The following is a 14,755-nucleotide window of genomic DNA, read 5'->3' on the forward strand; positions in this document are numbered from 1 at the left end:
ATGCCACCGTCCAAATCGACGGCGGACACGGGCCAACCAGGCAAACTGGGCCATTCGCACCAAGCTGCTGTGGTCTCTGGAGGCTCTACAACAAGCCTCGGCATTGGGCGGTCCCGTGGGCTCGAGAAGAGTTCGCTTGAAACGGCGGACGAGCACAAGTCAACGGTCGACAAGTGGCCGCGCACAAGTTTTGCCGCCCGAGAGCCACAACGTCACACTCGTGACACAGACTCACGACTGACCTTTCCTCCCCAGCTTCTAGAAGGTATCGCTGCCACCATCACGGCCGCCATTCAACGATTCCCGGCCGAACTGTAGGCCGCCTGACCTCCACCTTGGGCACCATTGGGCTTCTACAATAGTCATTTCAACGGTCGTCTTTTCAGACTGTCGAGGCGCTCCAGGGAGGCGAATCACTTGCCCAGGCATCTTTGCCAACCTATCCGTCCTGAAACCGCCATTGAAAATTCAATCCGGCCGAGTAGGGAGAACTGAGTCAAGTAATCTGGCCCAAACTCCCTCTCACAGGCTGAGCGAGTTGCTCCACACCCACACCGGGGCCGACGCCCGCTTGTATCCCCACTGTTCCGACGCGTCGTACCTTACTATGTACGTACAGCTTGCGTCTCTCTGCATCAGCATCAAGGTCGAAGATGCACGCACATTCGCTGCGTTTGGAAGGGGGCGACTCGACTCATTCTCTGCACCGGGGTAGGCATGTGTATTACCATCGACAGAGATTAGGGCTCTTATTGTTGTTACGGTCAACAACGTCTTTGGATGTTTGCTCAGATCTCAAGCTTCACACTGCCCCATGGTCCTGTGAGGGACTGTCGCAGCAACTTGGTAAACGTTGCGGTAGGGTTCCCGCGGGCAGTTCCATGACGACGGCACAGCAAAGACAGCGGCCTGATCTGGCTCGACTACGCGCGGTCCGGGTGCTCAACAGGGGATTTGGACCTTGCGGAAGCAAGGCTGGCCCCGGCCAACCTGACCGAGGGGCCTGGCAAGCCTGGGTCATGCCCGCCTTGCCGAACTCGTCAACATCCGACAAGACGGTTCACCCGTGATTACCGAGAAATCTGGACGGTTAGACGATCTAATCCGGGGGAGCGCACAACCACCCGAAACTTGCAAAGACGCTTCATTATATGCCCCGAGGCCTCTTTGACTTTCAGATTCTTCATCTGTGATGCGGATGGATCATCGAAGATTGGGCCATGGCCATGTTTTCGGCTTTTCCAAGGCGCGTGCGTTGGGAGCAACGACCCAGGCCAGCCGTGCCACATTCATGCTTGGTTCTGGTCCCACTGACGTTGCTGGAGGCCGTGGACATCTGCCATTCCCCGAGGCCCGCTACAACGGACCAACGAGATTTGAAGAGCATCCCTACCGGAACTCGCAGCTCGGCTAATGGCGCGTACTGTCATGTCCGGGCTGTCTGGTTCAGCCGTGTTCTGGCAAATGGGCGACTCCCATCAGGTGTGTTTGCCTGTGTGGATCTGCGGGCACTTCGAGTCACCATCCAGCCGTGACCTCAGTCACTTGGGCAGCATAGCTCGAAGTCATTCACCCCCTCCCCAAAAACGTGATTGAGATGTGAGCCTGTGCAGATGGCATCACTGCGTGTTCAGCTCTTGGACGTGACTGGGCGCTGCCTCGAACAGAGACATATCCGGCCGGCGTAAGCAGCACAATCCATAAGCTTGTGGGCTTGCAACGTGCTAAGGTTGCATTCAAAGACTGAAGCGGTGATCTACGGCCGCAAAGGCCATCAAGAGGCCATGTGCATTTGCTGTCTTTTCACTCAGCGGCCCGCTCCGGAAAGCCACCCGGAGCCGGTGCGCTCACCTAGGGCGGCGTCGGCACAGACCAGTCTTGCTGCATAAACAGACAGCGGCCGGACAGATTTTGACGACAACCGTACTACAAGAGAGGGATGTGAGTCTCATCAACTTGATCGCCTAGAAACCGTCTCTATGGCTAGGCTCGCATCATAGCCGCTAGTCACTCGAACGACGCAGGCGCTGACAGAATACGGATCTTCAAAGCCACGATTGTGTCAGATTACCAACAAGCCCTCGCTGCATCCGCACCGCAGGCAAGGCCTTGAGGCAAACATGCACTTTTGACGGAGAGATTTTCGAAAAACGCCGCTTTCCATTACCGTTGGCTGTCCCGCATCCACCGACCACTCATATACACCCGTTCCCACCCTGCAAGTCCCACCTCCCCGGGTTCATTGTGCGGCACACTCAACTTTCTACCCGGTGAGCGAGGGGCACCATCGTCTAATACGCACGGCATGCAAGTTGACCGGCCTCATGCAGTTTGTCTGTAAGGTGCCCGAGGTGCAACCTAATTCGAGGGCTTCCGAGTTCACCGGGCGCGCGGCCTTGTCGGGTTGGCTGCTTCTGTTGACCGGAAGACAGCGGAGCGCTCCTGACGCTGGAACTTGATGGGCGCTTCAAATCATGTCTCATGGGAACCCCGCGGGCCCAAAGAGGGGCAGGCTCGGCGTCCTCATCCAACGCATGCTCTACCACATTTGTTTGTGGTCTCTTGACGTGGCTCGTCGCTGAACAAGTCACTGAGCCAATAGCCAGTCCAACGGCTGTAGGTTCATCCATCTCCCCGAGTCGCATCGTCACTGATTCCGCTTTCCCGCTCGGCCTGAAGCCTCCTATTGGCCGTCGTGTCCACGTCGCCAGGAACCAAAATAAGGCTTGGGGTGTCACGCCAAGAAGAGAAAGGAGAAAACTCCTCGGGCCGCTCCAGGTCCCGCTTTCAATGCGTCTGACGTAGCTGGGCCTTCCTCCCGTGATTTGACTGGCGCGGCCTCTCTTGCCATGATTGTGTTGGAGTGGGATCAGGCCACCTGCGAAGATGATGATGTTTGCCAAAAGATGCCGGGGCATCTCGTCTCAGCGATCCGGTCTGCACATTCGAGGCAGCTTCGGGGTTGAGTTCCCAAAGGAGAGATATCTCGCTTGCAGCCTACGTCGCCAAGGGACAGGAGCCCGTGGTGTTGCGGTCCGGCAATATGACATCGGAAGCGATGTGATGTCCAAGAGAGGGCCGGTGAATGTCGATGTAGGTAGGGAGGCCGTTGTGGATTGGACGAAGAGGGCGGGAGAGCGATGGAGGTGATTCACTGCGGGATCCCACGACAGACATGTATAAAAAGCCTCTATGAACCAGCGCTTTCGGGTTTCTTGTCTGGATCGTCAGAATCTACAAGCACCCAAACCCCTTTGGCCGTCCGCTTTGCTACCTTGGACGCCAACCCAATACAAACATCAAAGTTTTGAGACATCTTTACATCCTGATACCACGCACTCGTCATAATCCGCAGCAATGACACCTCGATTGAAGGCGGTCGTTCCTGGGCACGGTAGCGTGCTCGACATTGGCGGCGGCCAAATGTCGTCCACCATCCTCAACGACCTGCGCCGCGTCTTTGTCACGGCCGAGCGCCCCAACGCCCGCGGCGGGCTGCCCACCATGCCCGACGAGCTGCTGTATGACGACAAGGGCCTGGCCATCTGGGCCGACATCATCTTCACGCCCCAGTTCTACCAGACGCGCGACGAGATTGCCCTGTTTGAGAGGCACAGCGGGGAGATGGCGAGGCACTACATCCCCGACGACGGCACCATGATCGATCTGGGCGCGGGGTGAGTCTACTCCTTCCCTCTTTGCTCCTTGGGAATGATGGATGGCTGGCTGACCCAAAAACTTTGTCTTCTTTTTAGCGACATGCGCAAGGTCAACTACCTGCTCGAGGAACTGGCCCACCAGGGCCGCAAGGCGACCTACCTCGCCCTCGACATCTCGAAACACTCCCTCACCTCCAACCTCGAGGACCTCGCCCCCGGCCACGCCGGCGGCAGCGTCCACATGGCCGGCCTCTGGGGCGACTTCACCGCCGGCCTCGCCTATGCCGAAACCCTTGAGGGGACCCCGCGCGTCTTCCTCTCCCTCGGCTCCGTCCTCTTCAACGACCCATGGAAGAAGGCCGTCGCCTCCCTGCGCGACTGGGCCGCCCTCATGCGCCCGGCCGACCTCATCCTCGCCGGCATGGACGGCCACGACGTCACCTCGGCCAAGGTCTGGGACGCCTACCACAGCCACCCGGCCCTGTTTGAGAGCTTCTTCCACAACGGCCTCCGGCACGCCAACGCCCTGCTGGGGGAGGACGTCTTCCGGCCCGGCGACTGGGACATTTGCGCCGAGATCGAAAGCGACGAGAAGCGCCACCGCTTCTACCTCCGGGCCAAGCGGGACGTCGTGTCGGCGACGCAGGGCAAGACGCTGAGGCGGGGCCTCGAGATTGACTGGTTCGACGCCCACAAGCGGTCCGATAAGGACGTCGGCAAGATGTGCACCGAGGCGGGCCTCGAGGTCGTCAAGTCGTGGGCCATTGACGGCTCCGAGATGCGCCAGTACCTCCTCCGCATCAGCTCCGACGCCGCCGCCGAAACCTCGTCTGACGAGAAGGATAGTGCCATCTCGGTCAGCGGGGAGTAGGAGCGGGGGCCGGTTCTTCTTCCGTCGCCAGCGAGACGGGGCGGGGCAAGTGTGTACGAAAAGCATTCCCGGGTCTCCTGCCTTGTCTTTTTCCTTTCTTCGTTTCACTTGGCAAGGGAGACAAAGTGCTCGTGGAAGATGGTGAAAGGGGGGTATGCGCAGTTGCGGGTTCTACTCGCCCAGGCAGGTCTCGAGTCAATTGGGATCCGCCGTGTGGTTCAGCAGGAGATATGAATAAACGACTAGTGATAATGATAAAATAAATCAATGGCTGATGCATGCTCGTTTCTAAATTGCGCGACTCTATGAATCGTGGTATCCGCCTCCCTTGTCCTTACCCTCTCCTAAATCAAGCACAACGTCCCTTCGGTTGAAAAAATATGGGACACGAGCGTCTCCCACCAAGGATACCGCTCCGAGATGCGCCGGGGGAGCTCGGGAATGCTGCCGTCACGGATGTTGTGAGCCATCCACGCGCGGATCCGCTCGAGCGATTGGAATGCAGGCGGCACGCTCTATAACAAAGAGTCGGTTAGACCAGGCCAAGACGCGCAACAGACTTGACGGGACTTACAGAGCGGCAGCTGGTGCTGATGACCGACTGGAACCAGCCCAGGGCACACTGGACGTGCGCCTCGTGTATGGCTACGATACCCAACAGGAACACCGGGAAGAAAGGTGCCTGGGCGGTGAAGAAGGTGCCTGACGTCGGCATCACACGAACGCACCTCACCAGCTCGGACACCCGGGAGATGACCTCTGGGTGAGAACGCGGGAGCCTCAAGAGACGGCACCGCAGGTAGATGATGGCTGCCAAGCGCCACGCCTCCGCTGTGGCTTCGGTCATGGAGTTCCTATCCATGACAAGTCCGTGCTTGTCGAGTTTGATCGAGGACAACAAGTCGCGGGGGTGAGAGGTGTCTCTGGAGCTGTCTAGTCGAGAGGCAGCCGAAGAGGACGGCGCCTCGGTCCATTGACAAAGGTTTCCCAGTTCCTCAAGTACCGCGTCAGCACCCAGTTTGATCACGAATTCGCTGTCCTCGGGGTTGCCGGCTAAGAAGGCGCTCATGTGTGTAATGTGCGAAAAGCGATGCAGGAGTCTCGGAGACATGCCGCATCCGCCGTGCACTCTGTGTACATCGTGCTCCGACCCCTGCAACAGCCACGCAAACTGGCGATTGTCCGTGGCACCCAAGTCGAGGGGAGCCATCGGAAGGGCGAGGATAGCCGCTCGACCGGCAATAATCATATTGCCCGTTTGCGCCTCTGAGGGTTGGATGTTGACGGGGTTCCAGTAGCGGTGTCCCGGATCCGTTGCGTCTAATACCCTACACGCGAGACGAGCACCCTCTAACCAACGAGGAACGCAATTTGGCGGCCGGCGTTGCTCTGGAGATACGACGTCAATCATGTTTAGGAGACACATGGCAGCTACCATGCAATCTGCCTCATTATCGCTGGGGAGCTGGTCACGAATGTCCCGCAACGCCAAGTTCAAAAGAATCACGGCGTTCTTATAGTGGCGCTGGGCAATTTGACGGATCCTCTCTCTGGGCTGGTAATCGAGCACGTAGGTTCCAGCGAGCGCCAGGATGGCAGACTTGACGCACGAGTCTTTGGATGCCATCCGAGGGATGTTTTCAAACCAGCAGTTAGTTTTATTCAGAACGCTCCGGCCCGGGCACCAGGCCTTCAAGTCTAGTAGACGGTTAGTGAGTGTTGGTCCAATGAAAGGCCATGGACTTACAGAACGCGAACAGACTCTTGTCGTCCTGGTCTTGCAGACCCATCTCGCACATGTACTGCGGGGAGAGGTACATGGCGAGGGTCGACCTCGGAGACGACTGTTGTCCGCTTTCCTTGTACGAGAAGACGGCTACTCCAGGCTCGTTGGTCGCCTTCTTCTTCTCGTTGTGGAATTTGATGTATCCATCAACCTTGGCGCCCCGCTGTATTGGGCGTTGGCCCAAGACGAGACGGTTTTCATCGTCGGCATTGTCATTAAAGGGGTTCGCCAGGTCCAGGTTTTCCACAAAGCGTGATTCTGGAGCTGGCAGTACTGGTGAGAAGACAAGATTGGCAGACCGGCGAGGAGAGACCGGCGGACCGTACAAGGGCGCCTGTGTCGAGGAGCCAGCAGGGTGATCACGGTGTGCTGTGTAAGTTATCAGCACGATGCTTTGGCCATACTACCGATCTGCTGTCATGTTCGCCCGCCCTTTCCGTCCACTGTTTTCTCCCAAGTCCTCTCCTTGGGTGTCCAAGCAAGGGGGTAGGCAAGCAGAGGGGTCACCAAACTTAGGAGACAGTGATGAACCTACAAGTCGGAGAGAATGTCGTACGACGACTGCCGCATTGTGATTTAGAAAATCGACGCCGACGTGCTGCCGGAATGGACTCGGTAAGAGACAATGGAAACTCTGACGGGGGCTCCATATCTGGTAGTTTTGGTTGGCGTTGTCAATGTCGTCGGCTCCGGGCGAAGGGGTGGATGCAGGCGTAGAGGAAGGTGGAGTTGTAGGAACAGAGAGTGAAGCGGTCGAATTGGGAACCGGAGGGGGAGGGGGATCCCCATCTAGGTCCAGGGTTCTCTTACGGGGCTGTTTCGCTGTCATGTTTGCAGCACCGTCCATATCAAGTCGAGTCATCAAGCTCCGCCGGCCTCGAGCGGAGCACGAGGGCCGTGCTGGCTACGGAACCCAGGTTATCGGGAAGAACAAACACACGAGCCTAACGGCGCCCGTTCCCCGACAAGACAAGAGGTCAATATCCGAGGACAGCGGTACGTGGTGGTTCGGATTCAAAGTGGAGAGGGCAGTGGAGAAAAAAAAAGATGGCGTGAAGGGCGGTTTCGAGGCCAGGAACACGACAGGGCAGCAGGGCAGGGGAGGTTGAATGCGGACCGGGGCCGGGAACAGGTAGAAAAGGCGGCGGAGACGGCGGAGCGGTAACGTTAGCGTGGACTGAACACGCAAATGCAGGTGCAGGTGCGGGCCAATGAGGCAAGATGGGGCCGAAGGAGAGAACAGCGACCAGGACCAGCAAGAAGAGGCCAAGAGTACGAGTGAGCACCTGCGGCCAGTAGTCAGCAGCGACGGCCAACAACGGGACCCAGCGCGCGCTACTGTCGGCTCAAACTCAGGATGTCTTGCCGCGCCCGCTAATGGGCGGGTCACAGGGCGTGGAAGGGTTGTACCGTAGTGTGCGTGCGTGCGTGCGTACTTACGCGTACGAGTGGGATGAGAAAACTAGGGAGGGAAAACGCGGGCGAGGGTGGTGGCCGATGCGCAAGCGCGACGAGTGACTGACTAGTAACAGCGAGGGTAACGTGGATGAGCTACCGGTAACAGACTGAACAAAACGTGGAGGCGTGGCGTAGCGACGTGATGGGCACAGATGTCGAACCCCTAGGAATACCGCCTAGGTACCGCCTACCGCCTCGGACTGAACGGGACCGATGTATCGGGGCTCTCGTTTGGTTTAGTTTGACGACGGCTCCACTTCGAGTGGAGGGCAGAGTCAGACGTCAGACACCGACCGGACCATGAATCTGACTGACTGGGATGCTGGCCGTGTGGGCTGGGGTCGCAGGTTGTCTTGTGTGGGTGTACGGCTTGTGCGATCTCAGATGTCTTGAGGCAGGTTGGCAGCTAAAAGTGAGGTGAGGTACCTCGTGACGACTTGTCGGCAACACTGGGGAAAGACAAGGTGTGCGGGCGGGCATTTATGATACCGAGTAAAGAAGAGGGCAGGAGTCTGGCAGGATCGAACCGAGGAATTCGATGTTCTTGTCGTTGGTTCAGGGTGAGGACTCCAGCTGCGAGGGCGTGCACGGATCGATGGCGGACACCTGCGCGTGCGGTGTTCGGGCGAGGACGAAGTGCGCAAGGCGACCTGGGCGTGCGCCTTAAGCAACGGGGGGATGTGACGATGTCTTGTCCAAAGCGAGGACGACGACGATAAAGTCCAACGGGCGAGGCAGCGCAGCGTCGCGTAGATAGCGTGGCTGCAGGTGTTGTGACGGGCCCAACGTCAACCGGTAGTGGCAGGCAATTCGACAGCGTCTAGGGACAGTGCCCAAGAAGCAAGGCGAGGCAAGGGCGGACCGCACCTCCTTTGTCAAATGACCTGATGTGCCGGCCGTCGTGTCTTGGGTTGGGTCGAGTCCGTGAATTAGAGTTTCAGCCCAATGGGACCTTCCCGCTCCTCATCGGATGGTCTTAGCCTGGGAGTCTTGTCTGCATGAGACGGAATACAAATGAATGCGGAGGTCGCACGAGGTGGTATCAGTCGTCGCAACACCCTCCAAGATAGGTCGCCCTGTCTACTGTGTCTTTCAATTGTCTCTGCCTTAGCGCGGCTGCGAGTGGTGACGCGACTTTGGGGAATTCTGCTGCAAGCCCGAGCTCGCAAGTCAGAGAGAGTGAGACGGGAAGGAGGATGAAGAAGCCGCAAGGGCCAGCCGAAGGACGAGTGAGGGTAGACTGTACCTCCCTTGGATGGGACGGGAGGTTAAAGCAGAAGGGAAACTAATAGTGGACGCTGTCTTGGATGGCAGACGGGCCAGTCCGTGTAACGTGAATGATTGGGCCGGAAGGGTGTTCGGGAAAAAGAGACTAGACGTGCTCTTATCTCGACAACAGAAGTCCCTTACAACGAGTGAGACAAGGACCAAGGCAGGAGGTAGTGGAGGAGGAGTAGAGTACCGGTACCTAGGTAGGCGGAGACGAGGGAAGAAGCCAGAGAGAGAGAGTGTGTGTGTGTGAGAAAGAGAGGAGGACTCTGGAAGCGAGAGGTAAGAGGCAGGAGGGAGTAGCAAAAGGCAGGAGACAAGAGCCGGGAGAGACGAGAAACGGGGAAGGAGGAAGGAGGGGACAATGATCACCAGCGACGGCGTGGGAGAAGACTGCAACGGCAACTGCGACTGCGACTGCGAGGACGACGGCGGTTGCGACTGCAACTTCGGGTGAAAGTGGTCCTTGCTGCGTCGTGTCTGCCCTTGCGCATGTCACGCCAGGCGAACTGTAAGTCGAGGGGGGGGGGGGTGAGCTTATTTCGACATCTGCATTCTCCGGCAAAGCTTCGAGTTCGTTGATGCATAGGATGTGCAATGCGATGGAATGAGGAAGGTATGACGAAACACGATCCGGTTTTTTTTTTTTTGGATGCCTTGGGCGAAGAAGAATCACAAGAACACAGAAAGCAAGAGGAAGGGGGAGGGGGATATCACCTTCCAACATCCGAAGGGCACGGCTTCACGGGGGCACAGCGCAGGAAGGAGGAGGGGGGGGGGGGGGGGGGGGGGGCGAAGAAACCCAAGTAAGTTGATTCGGAAAGAAGGAGGGAACAGGAACGGCAAGAGGAACGTGGGGACAGGAAAGCATGCGGATATGCAAATCTACCTCGTTGGTCGATCTTTGCTATTGCAGAGTAGGTTCATCTTCCTCCACCCCCCCCCCCCCCCCCCCCCCCCCCCCCCCCCCCCCCCCCCCCCCCCCCCCCCCCCCCCCCCCCCCCCCCTTCCCCGAGCATGGCTCCATATCCAACGTCCCAAGTCCTCTCCATTCTCCCACTAGCGTTGTTCTACCTAGTTTACCTCGAATGTCTCTCTTCCTCTGCCCCATTTCCCGACTTCCAACTCCCCTCCCTTCTTTCCCCGCCACCAACGCCTGCAACAGCATGCCTTTCCCTTTCCATCTGCGCCTGCATCGTGTCCTTGTCAACTTGCAAATCGGACCAACCGATCATTGCTGCGGGCCTGCGCCGAGCTCCAAGGGCCTTTGCCGCTCACCAGCTCCCCAGTTCCGTAACCCGTCACCCATACTCGGAACAGGTCCTCAAGCTCGCCGAACCTCTCCCACTTTGCCTTTTCTCTCTTCTCTTTCCTGGCCTCGCTTCGCGTCCGCCTGCAGTGAGACCCAGCTTGCCAGGCACCAAGGTCCGGAGCAACGGCGAGGCTAAACAACAAACAAAGGCGTCTTGTCCTTAGATACAAGGGCGCGTCTCTGCGCACATGACCGAGTCGGGGTGGTCAGGGAAGTTTGCTCCGTTCACTACCTGTTGGATGTACCTGACCTGCATACCCAAGCCCAAGCCGAATCTAGAAGCCCACGATCCCCGACAACGGCGACTCGCGATGAGGGCTGGTCCGTTGCTGACGCCTGTGGCCCTTACTGGTTCTCTTTGAGCCCTTGGCACTCCGCGATGAACTGCCTGTTCTAACTCTGAGGCCGCAAGTGTGCCGCTCCTACTGTACAGCGTTTTGCATAGCCAAACACGCCCTTCATCTCGTTCCCGTCAAATTGTCCCCGTATCCTGGTCGTTGCCCGCTCCAGGACACCCCATCACCCACCACCTGCGTCCCCCATAACCAATGACCAACGGCCATCGACAACAGCGTCACCAAACGCCGACACAGCACGGATGTAAACCAGCCCTCCCCAGGACGACTCTGATGATCCAAAATGTCGTCGGCATCATGATCCAACGTCAACCCTGCTTGGCTCGCGGATAGTAACCACCACCTCCACGTCTTGCCCCGTCCCACCCAAACGAGCCATTCCGATTTCTAGACCAGACCCGGCCCCAGACCCTGACGGCTACCATGCTATGCTCCGTCACCCAAGCCGCAGCGCCTAGACAGTGCTTCGGTAGCGCCATTCCTCTCAACGCCGACCCGACACCGCTTGTTGCCTTTCCTTAATTCTGCGCTGCTGGCTGCGGCCCCGCAAGCTGCCCGCGCGCCCACGCTGCCTTACCCTTGCCCCCTTCCACGCCTTCACATTCCCCTGGCCTGCCTCCACTGGGCCCGGTCGACCTGCCTTACGGGTCCCGGTAAACGGTGTCTGTGAACCGCCCGCACCCCCACCGTCCCTCTTCCACCTCTCGCCTCCTGCCACCTCCGACTGCACACCCCCTCGGCCTCTCACTCGACGACTTGTGTGTAGAATCGGCCATGTTCTAGGCCCTCGACCTGCCCTGCTTTCTCAAGCCGCACACTTGCTTCTTCCTGGCACACACCCCATTCCCATTCCCTCTTTTGTCTCTCTGCTTACACTCGGTCTGCCAACCCATACACGCGAAGCTAGCAGACAACCATCTAATTGGCTTGCATCCTCCTAGACATGCAGGAAATGGAACATGCAGAATGCCAACCCGCTCTCATTGCCTCACCATGCCTGGCAGCCTGCTGTGCCTCTTAGTTGCTCCCCCCCCTCCCCGGGCGGCCCATCTCATCCTGTCCCTCTCCTTTTCTCGAATCTCCTCCTCATCTCTCCCCTCCCGAGGCCCTGGCCTTGCCCGGCTGCTCAATACGGGCGTAAAGAGGCAAGGGACTGGCACTACGCCTGAGACCGCGTCTGCGTCTGCGTCTGCATCTGCATCTGCATCTGCGTCTGCGAGTCTCCCTCTCACTGTCTCGCGCTTCCTCGCGCTCCTCTCTCTCTCTCTCTCTCTCTCTCTCTCTCTCTATCTTTCTCTCTCTCTATCTTTCTCTCTCTCTTTCTCTCTCGTGTCCCTTTTCTCATACGCAACTTGCCCCGAACCCACAACACCAATACCGATACCAAGGCGCTGTTCCATTCGTGGTCCCCTAGTCAAGTCGTTGCCCCCTCTCTCATCCAGTCTTACACAAACCGTACATACTGTAATCCTTTGGGTGTCAGCCGCCCCCCCCCGTGCCGCACCCCCTCCCTCGCGTCGCCATCAATCTCCATCAGACTCTCACTACGGATACCTGACCCGACCGCCCTGACCCTACCCTACTACTGCCTTGACTTTGGTTCTTTTTGCCTTATCCCGCCATCCCTCGTGTCCTGTAGTCTTATCTCTTTTCTCTTTTCCCTCACCCCGTCCCGTCACCTCGTTCAAAGTCGACGCCCTCTCCACCTGGTCTCCATCTTCCATCTTCCCCCTTGCCCAAACCCTCCAACCTTTATTGAGTTGTGACCAGAACTCTTCTTGTCCCTTCGCCAGCGCCAACACCATCGTTCGTCTTACGGCGTCTTGGTTCACTGTGGCCTGAAGTACTCCGGAACGTTTCCTTCCCTCTTCAACGACCCACTTGGAGCGCCTCAGAGCAACATTGCCCAGCCGTTCCCCAATCCACGGCCCATTTTCCAGTTTCCATTCTCTTACTCGACTTGGGGCAACATTTTTTACGACCCATCCAACCTGCCACTCCTCCCAACTCTTCACGACACGCTTCCCAAAAAGTCAAGGATCATTTGTCACGGTGTTATGCGTCCAGTTGCCTGCTTTAATCGTCATGTCTTTTAAGATCAACTCACTCCTCAATCCCGAGGGATCAATCAACCAAGAGGCCGAGGTCCGCAAGATCCTCAGTAAAGCATATGCCGACTGCGACAGGACGCTACCCAAACAAGATCCCAAGGAGGGCGCACTGGCATACTTTAGCGATGTCCTCATCCACATCACCGAAGTCTTGTACAAGAACTTTACCGACGAGCTCCTGGACGAGGAACGCCTGAATTCGACGGGCCACAACATTGTTGATCAGGCGTATCGTGCGAATGGGTTTAATGACATGGGCATCCTTGAGTTCCATACCAGGAAGCGCAAAATGCTCAGGTGTGTTCAAGCCCGCGACGTAGCGTTCTCCAGTTGCTGATTTTGAACTAGGAGCATGAAGGAGACGGTCGACTCCAACACAGCCAGCCTTAAGAACATTAGGGAGTGCGCTTCTCCCGTTCACGAGAAGCACCCTTCAGAGCCCGGCCAGCAGACCTTCTTCTCGGAATCGAGCTCCAGGTCGTCCTTTTCCTATTCGGCGTCATCGTCTGGTGCGGTTTTCTCCGCAGTCGGATCACAAGCGTCTGTTTCGGATGGCTCGCATACATACCGCCAGTCTGACCGGTACCGTCGGTCGTCCACCCCCGCTTCTCCGCAAGAAGATGACGACGGCAATGAGGATATCGACGACGACGACACCATGATGGGCGACGATAGCGTAGATGGCCCAAGAATGGGCACCAACGTAGACATGGACTCTTTGAGGCACAGAGGAAAGGGTCACTACATCTGCCCCCATTGGCAGACGTGTCAAAAGGGAGGCCAAGACCACAAGGGGGGGCCCAAGATCTTCTACCGCAACTGCATGTACAGGTAATAGCAACACGCGCCACTTGAAGAGGCCTCACGCTAATCTGGACGACAGGCAGCACTTGCAGAAGCACTCCAAACCTCACAAGTGTATGTTACCCGGGTGCCCCAACAAGGACGGTTTCGCAAGGAAAGACCAGTTGGTCCGACACCAGGCGAACGTGAAGCACGACCAACCGTTACCTTTGCCTGGGCCTCGGAGGTAGCACTGGGTTTAGGGCAAAGGATGCAACTGCAGCCGGATTAGATTCCACATTGGCGAACGGGAACCTGTTGGGATAACAAAATTTTCTCTTGCGCCACTTTATTGATCATTTCCAAGCGGTCTTGGTTTCATTCATTCGGGTTGGGGCACGCGGGATAAGCGTCTCCAGGCGTTGGGTTGGCACACTGTATCACTATTTCCGCGTTGACAAGGGTCAGCGGTGGGGGGCTGTATATTTTTCTTGTAAGTCGGGGCATGCTGCATGTTATACCCGCCTCGGAAGAGGTGACGTGGTGGACATGAAGAGTGAGGCATGGTCATCAGGTCAATCGGTATGATGGGCAGACCAGCAGTCTTGAAGCCTGCGTGGAAAAACGCCCAAACATGGGCGTACAAGATACGAATTATCGAGAACCACGAAGTTGATTACCAAATAATGACTTGTTGAAGCAACCAAGCGTTGCATCTTCTCATATTTATCCTTCACAAAGCCCGAAAAAGCACCAGCAAATACCGAAGGCAACGTTTCCAGCCGGCGATCGAAGCACCTATGCTGTCGGCTGGCGGCCTACGAGAGCAGAGTCCTGCAAGGTGCCACTGAGACACGAGCAATCTCTTGTGGGCACCATTGATGATGGCGACGTACGGATACCAGCAATGTCGTCTGTCGACGCGACGACTGGTATGTCGGACTAGAACCCAGCCGGTGCTGACTCGCCATGCAGCACCCAAGTCAACCCATCACGTCAGTTATCGCATCTGACATGGACTGCTAGATGCCTCTCCAAGAAAGCGGCGATGGCCTCGAGGGCCCAGGGGGGGTCTGGCACCAAAAGGAGCCTTCTTTGTATGTTGCCGGCAAGGGGCGCCAGGCCATGTCCCGGCAATAGGTACGGAAGA

General features: G+C 57.6%; 4 protein-coding genes across 4 annotated transcripts; 3 read left to right on the top strand and 1 right to left on the bottom strand.

Annotated features, from left to right (window-relative positions):
* ColSpa_06747 (uncharacterized protein) lies at positions 1 to 318 on the top strand (the record flags this gene model as incomplete). The annotated part of the gene is made up of 1 exon (XM_049272959.1): positions 1 to 318. The coding sequence occupies one exon, from the start codon at positions 1 to 3 to the stop codon at positions 316 to 318; it is 318 nt and encodes a 105-aa protein (XP_049128916.1).
* Positions 319 to 3,357: 3,039 nt separating this feature from the next.
* On the top strand, positions 3,358 to 4,530 carry ColSpa_06748 (ergothioneine biosynthesis protein 1; the record flags this gene model as incomplete). The annotated part of the gene is made up of 2 exons (XM_049272960.1): positions 3,358 to 3,677; positions 3,756 to 4,530. The coding sequence occupies 2 exons, from the start codon at positions 3,358 to 3,360 to the stop codon at positions 4,528 to 4,530; spliced, it is 1,095 nt and encodes a 364-aa protein (XP_049128917.1).
* Positions 4,531 to 4,874: 344 nt separating this feature from the next.
* ColSpa_06749 (uncharacterized protein) lies at positions 4,875 to 6,350 on the bottom strand (the record flags this gene model as incomplete). The annotated part of the gene is made up of 3 exons (XM_049272961.1): positions 4,875 to 5,045; positions 5,105 to 6,228; positions 6,278 to 6,350. 3 exons carry the CDS (start codon positions 6,348 to 6,350, stop codon positions 4,875 to 4,877), a joined length of 1,368 nt encoding a protein of 455 aa, XP_049128918.1.
* A 6,446-nt stretch (positions 6,351 to 12,796) lies between these two features.
* ColSpa_06750 (uncharacterized protein) lies at positions 12,797 to 13,657 on the top strand (the record flags this gene model as incomplete). The annotated part of the gene is made up of 2 exons (XM_049272962.1): positions 12,797 to 13,119; positions 13,171 to 13,657. The coding sequence occupies 2 exons, from the start codon at positions 12,797 to 12,799 to the stop codon at positions 13,655 to 13,657; spliced, it is 810 nt and encodes a 269-aa protein (XP_049128919.1).
* Positions 13,658 to 14,755: the final 1,098 nt, after the last annotated feature.

Source organism: Colletotrichum spaethianum (assembly GCF_022836535.1).
Source record: "Colletotrichum spaethianum MAFF 239500 DNA, contig16, whole genome shotgun sequence".
In the NCBI taxonomy this organism is placed as follows: domain Eukaryota; kingdom Fungi; phylum Ascomycota; class Sordariomycetes; order Glomerellales; family Glomerellaceae; genus Colletotrichum; species Colletotrichum spaethianum.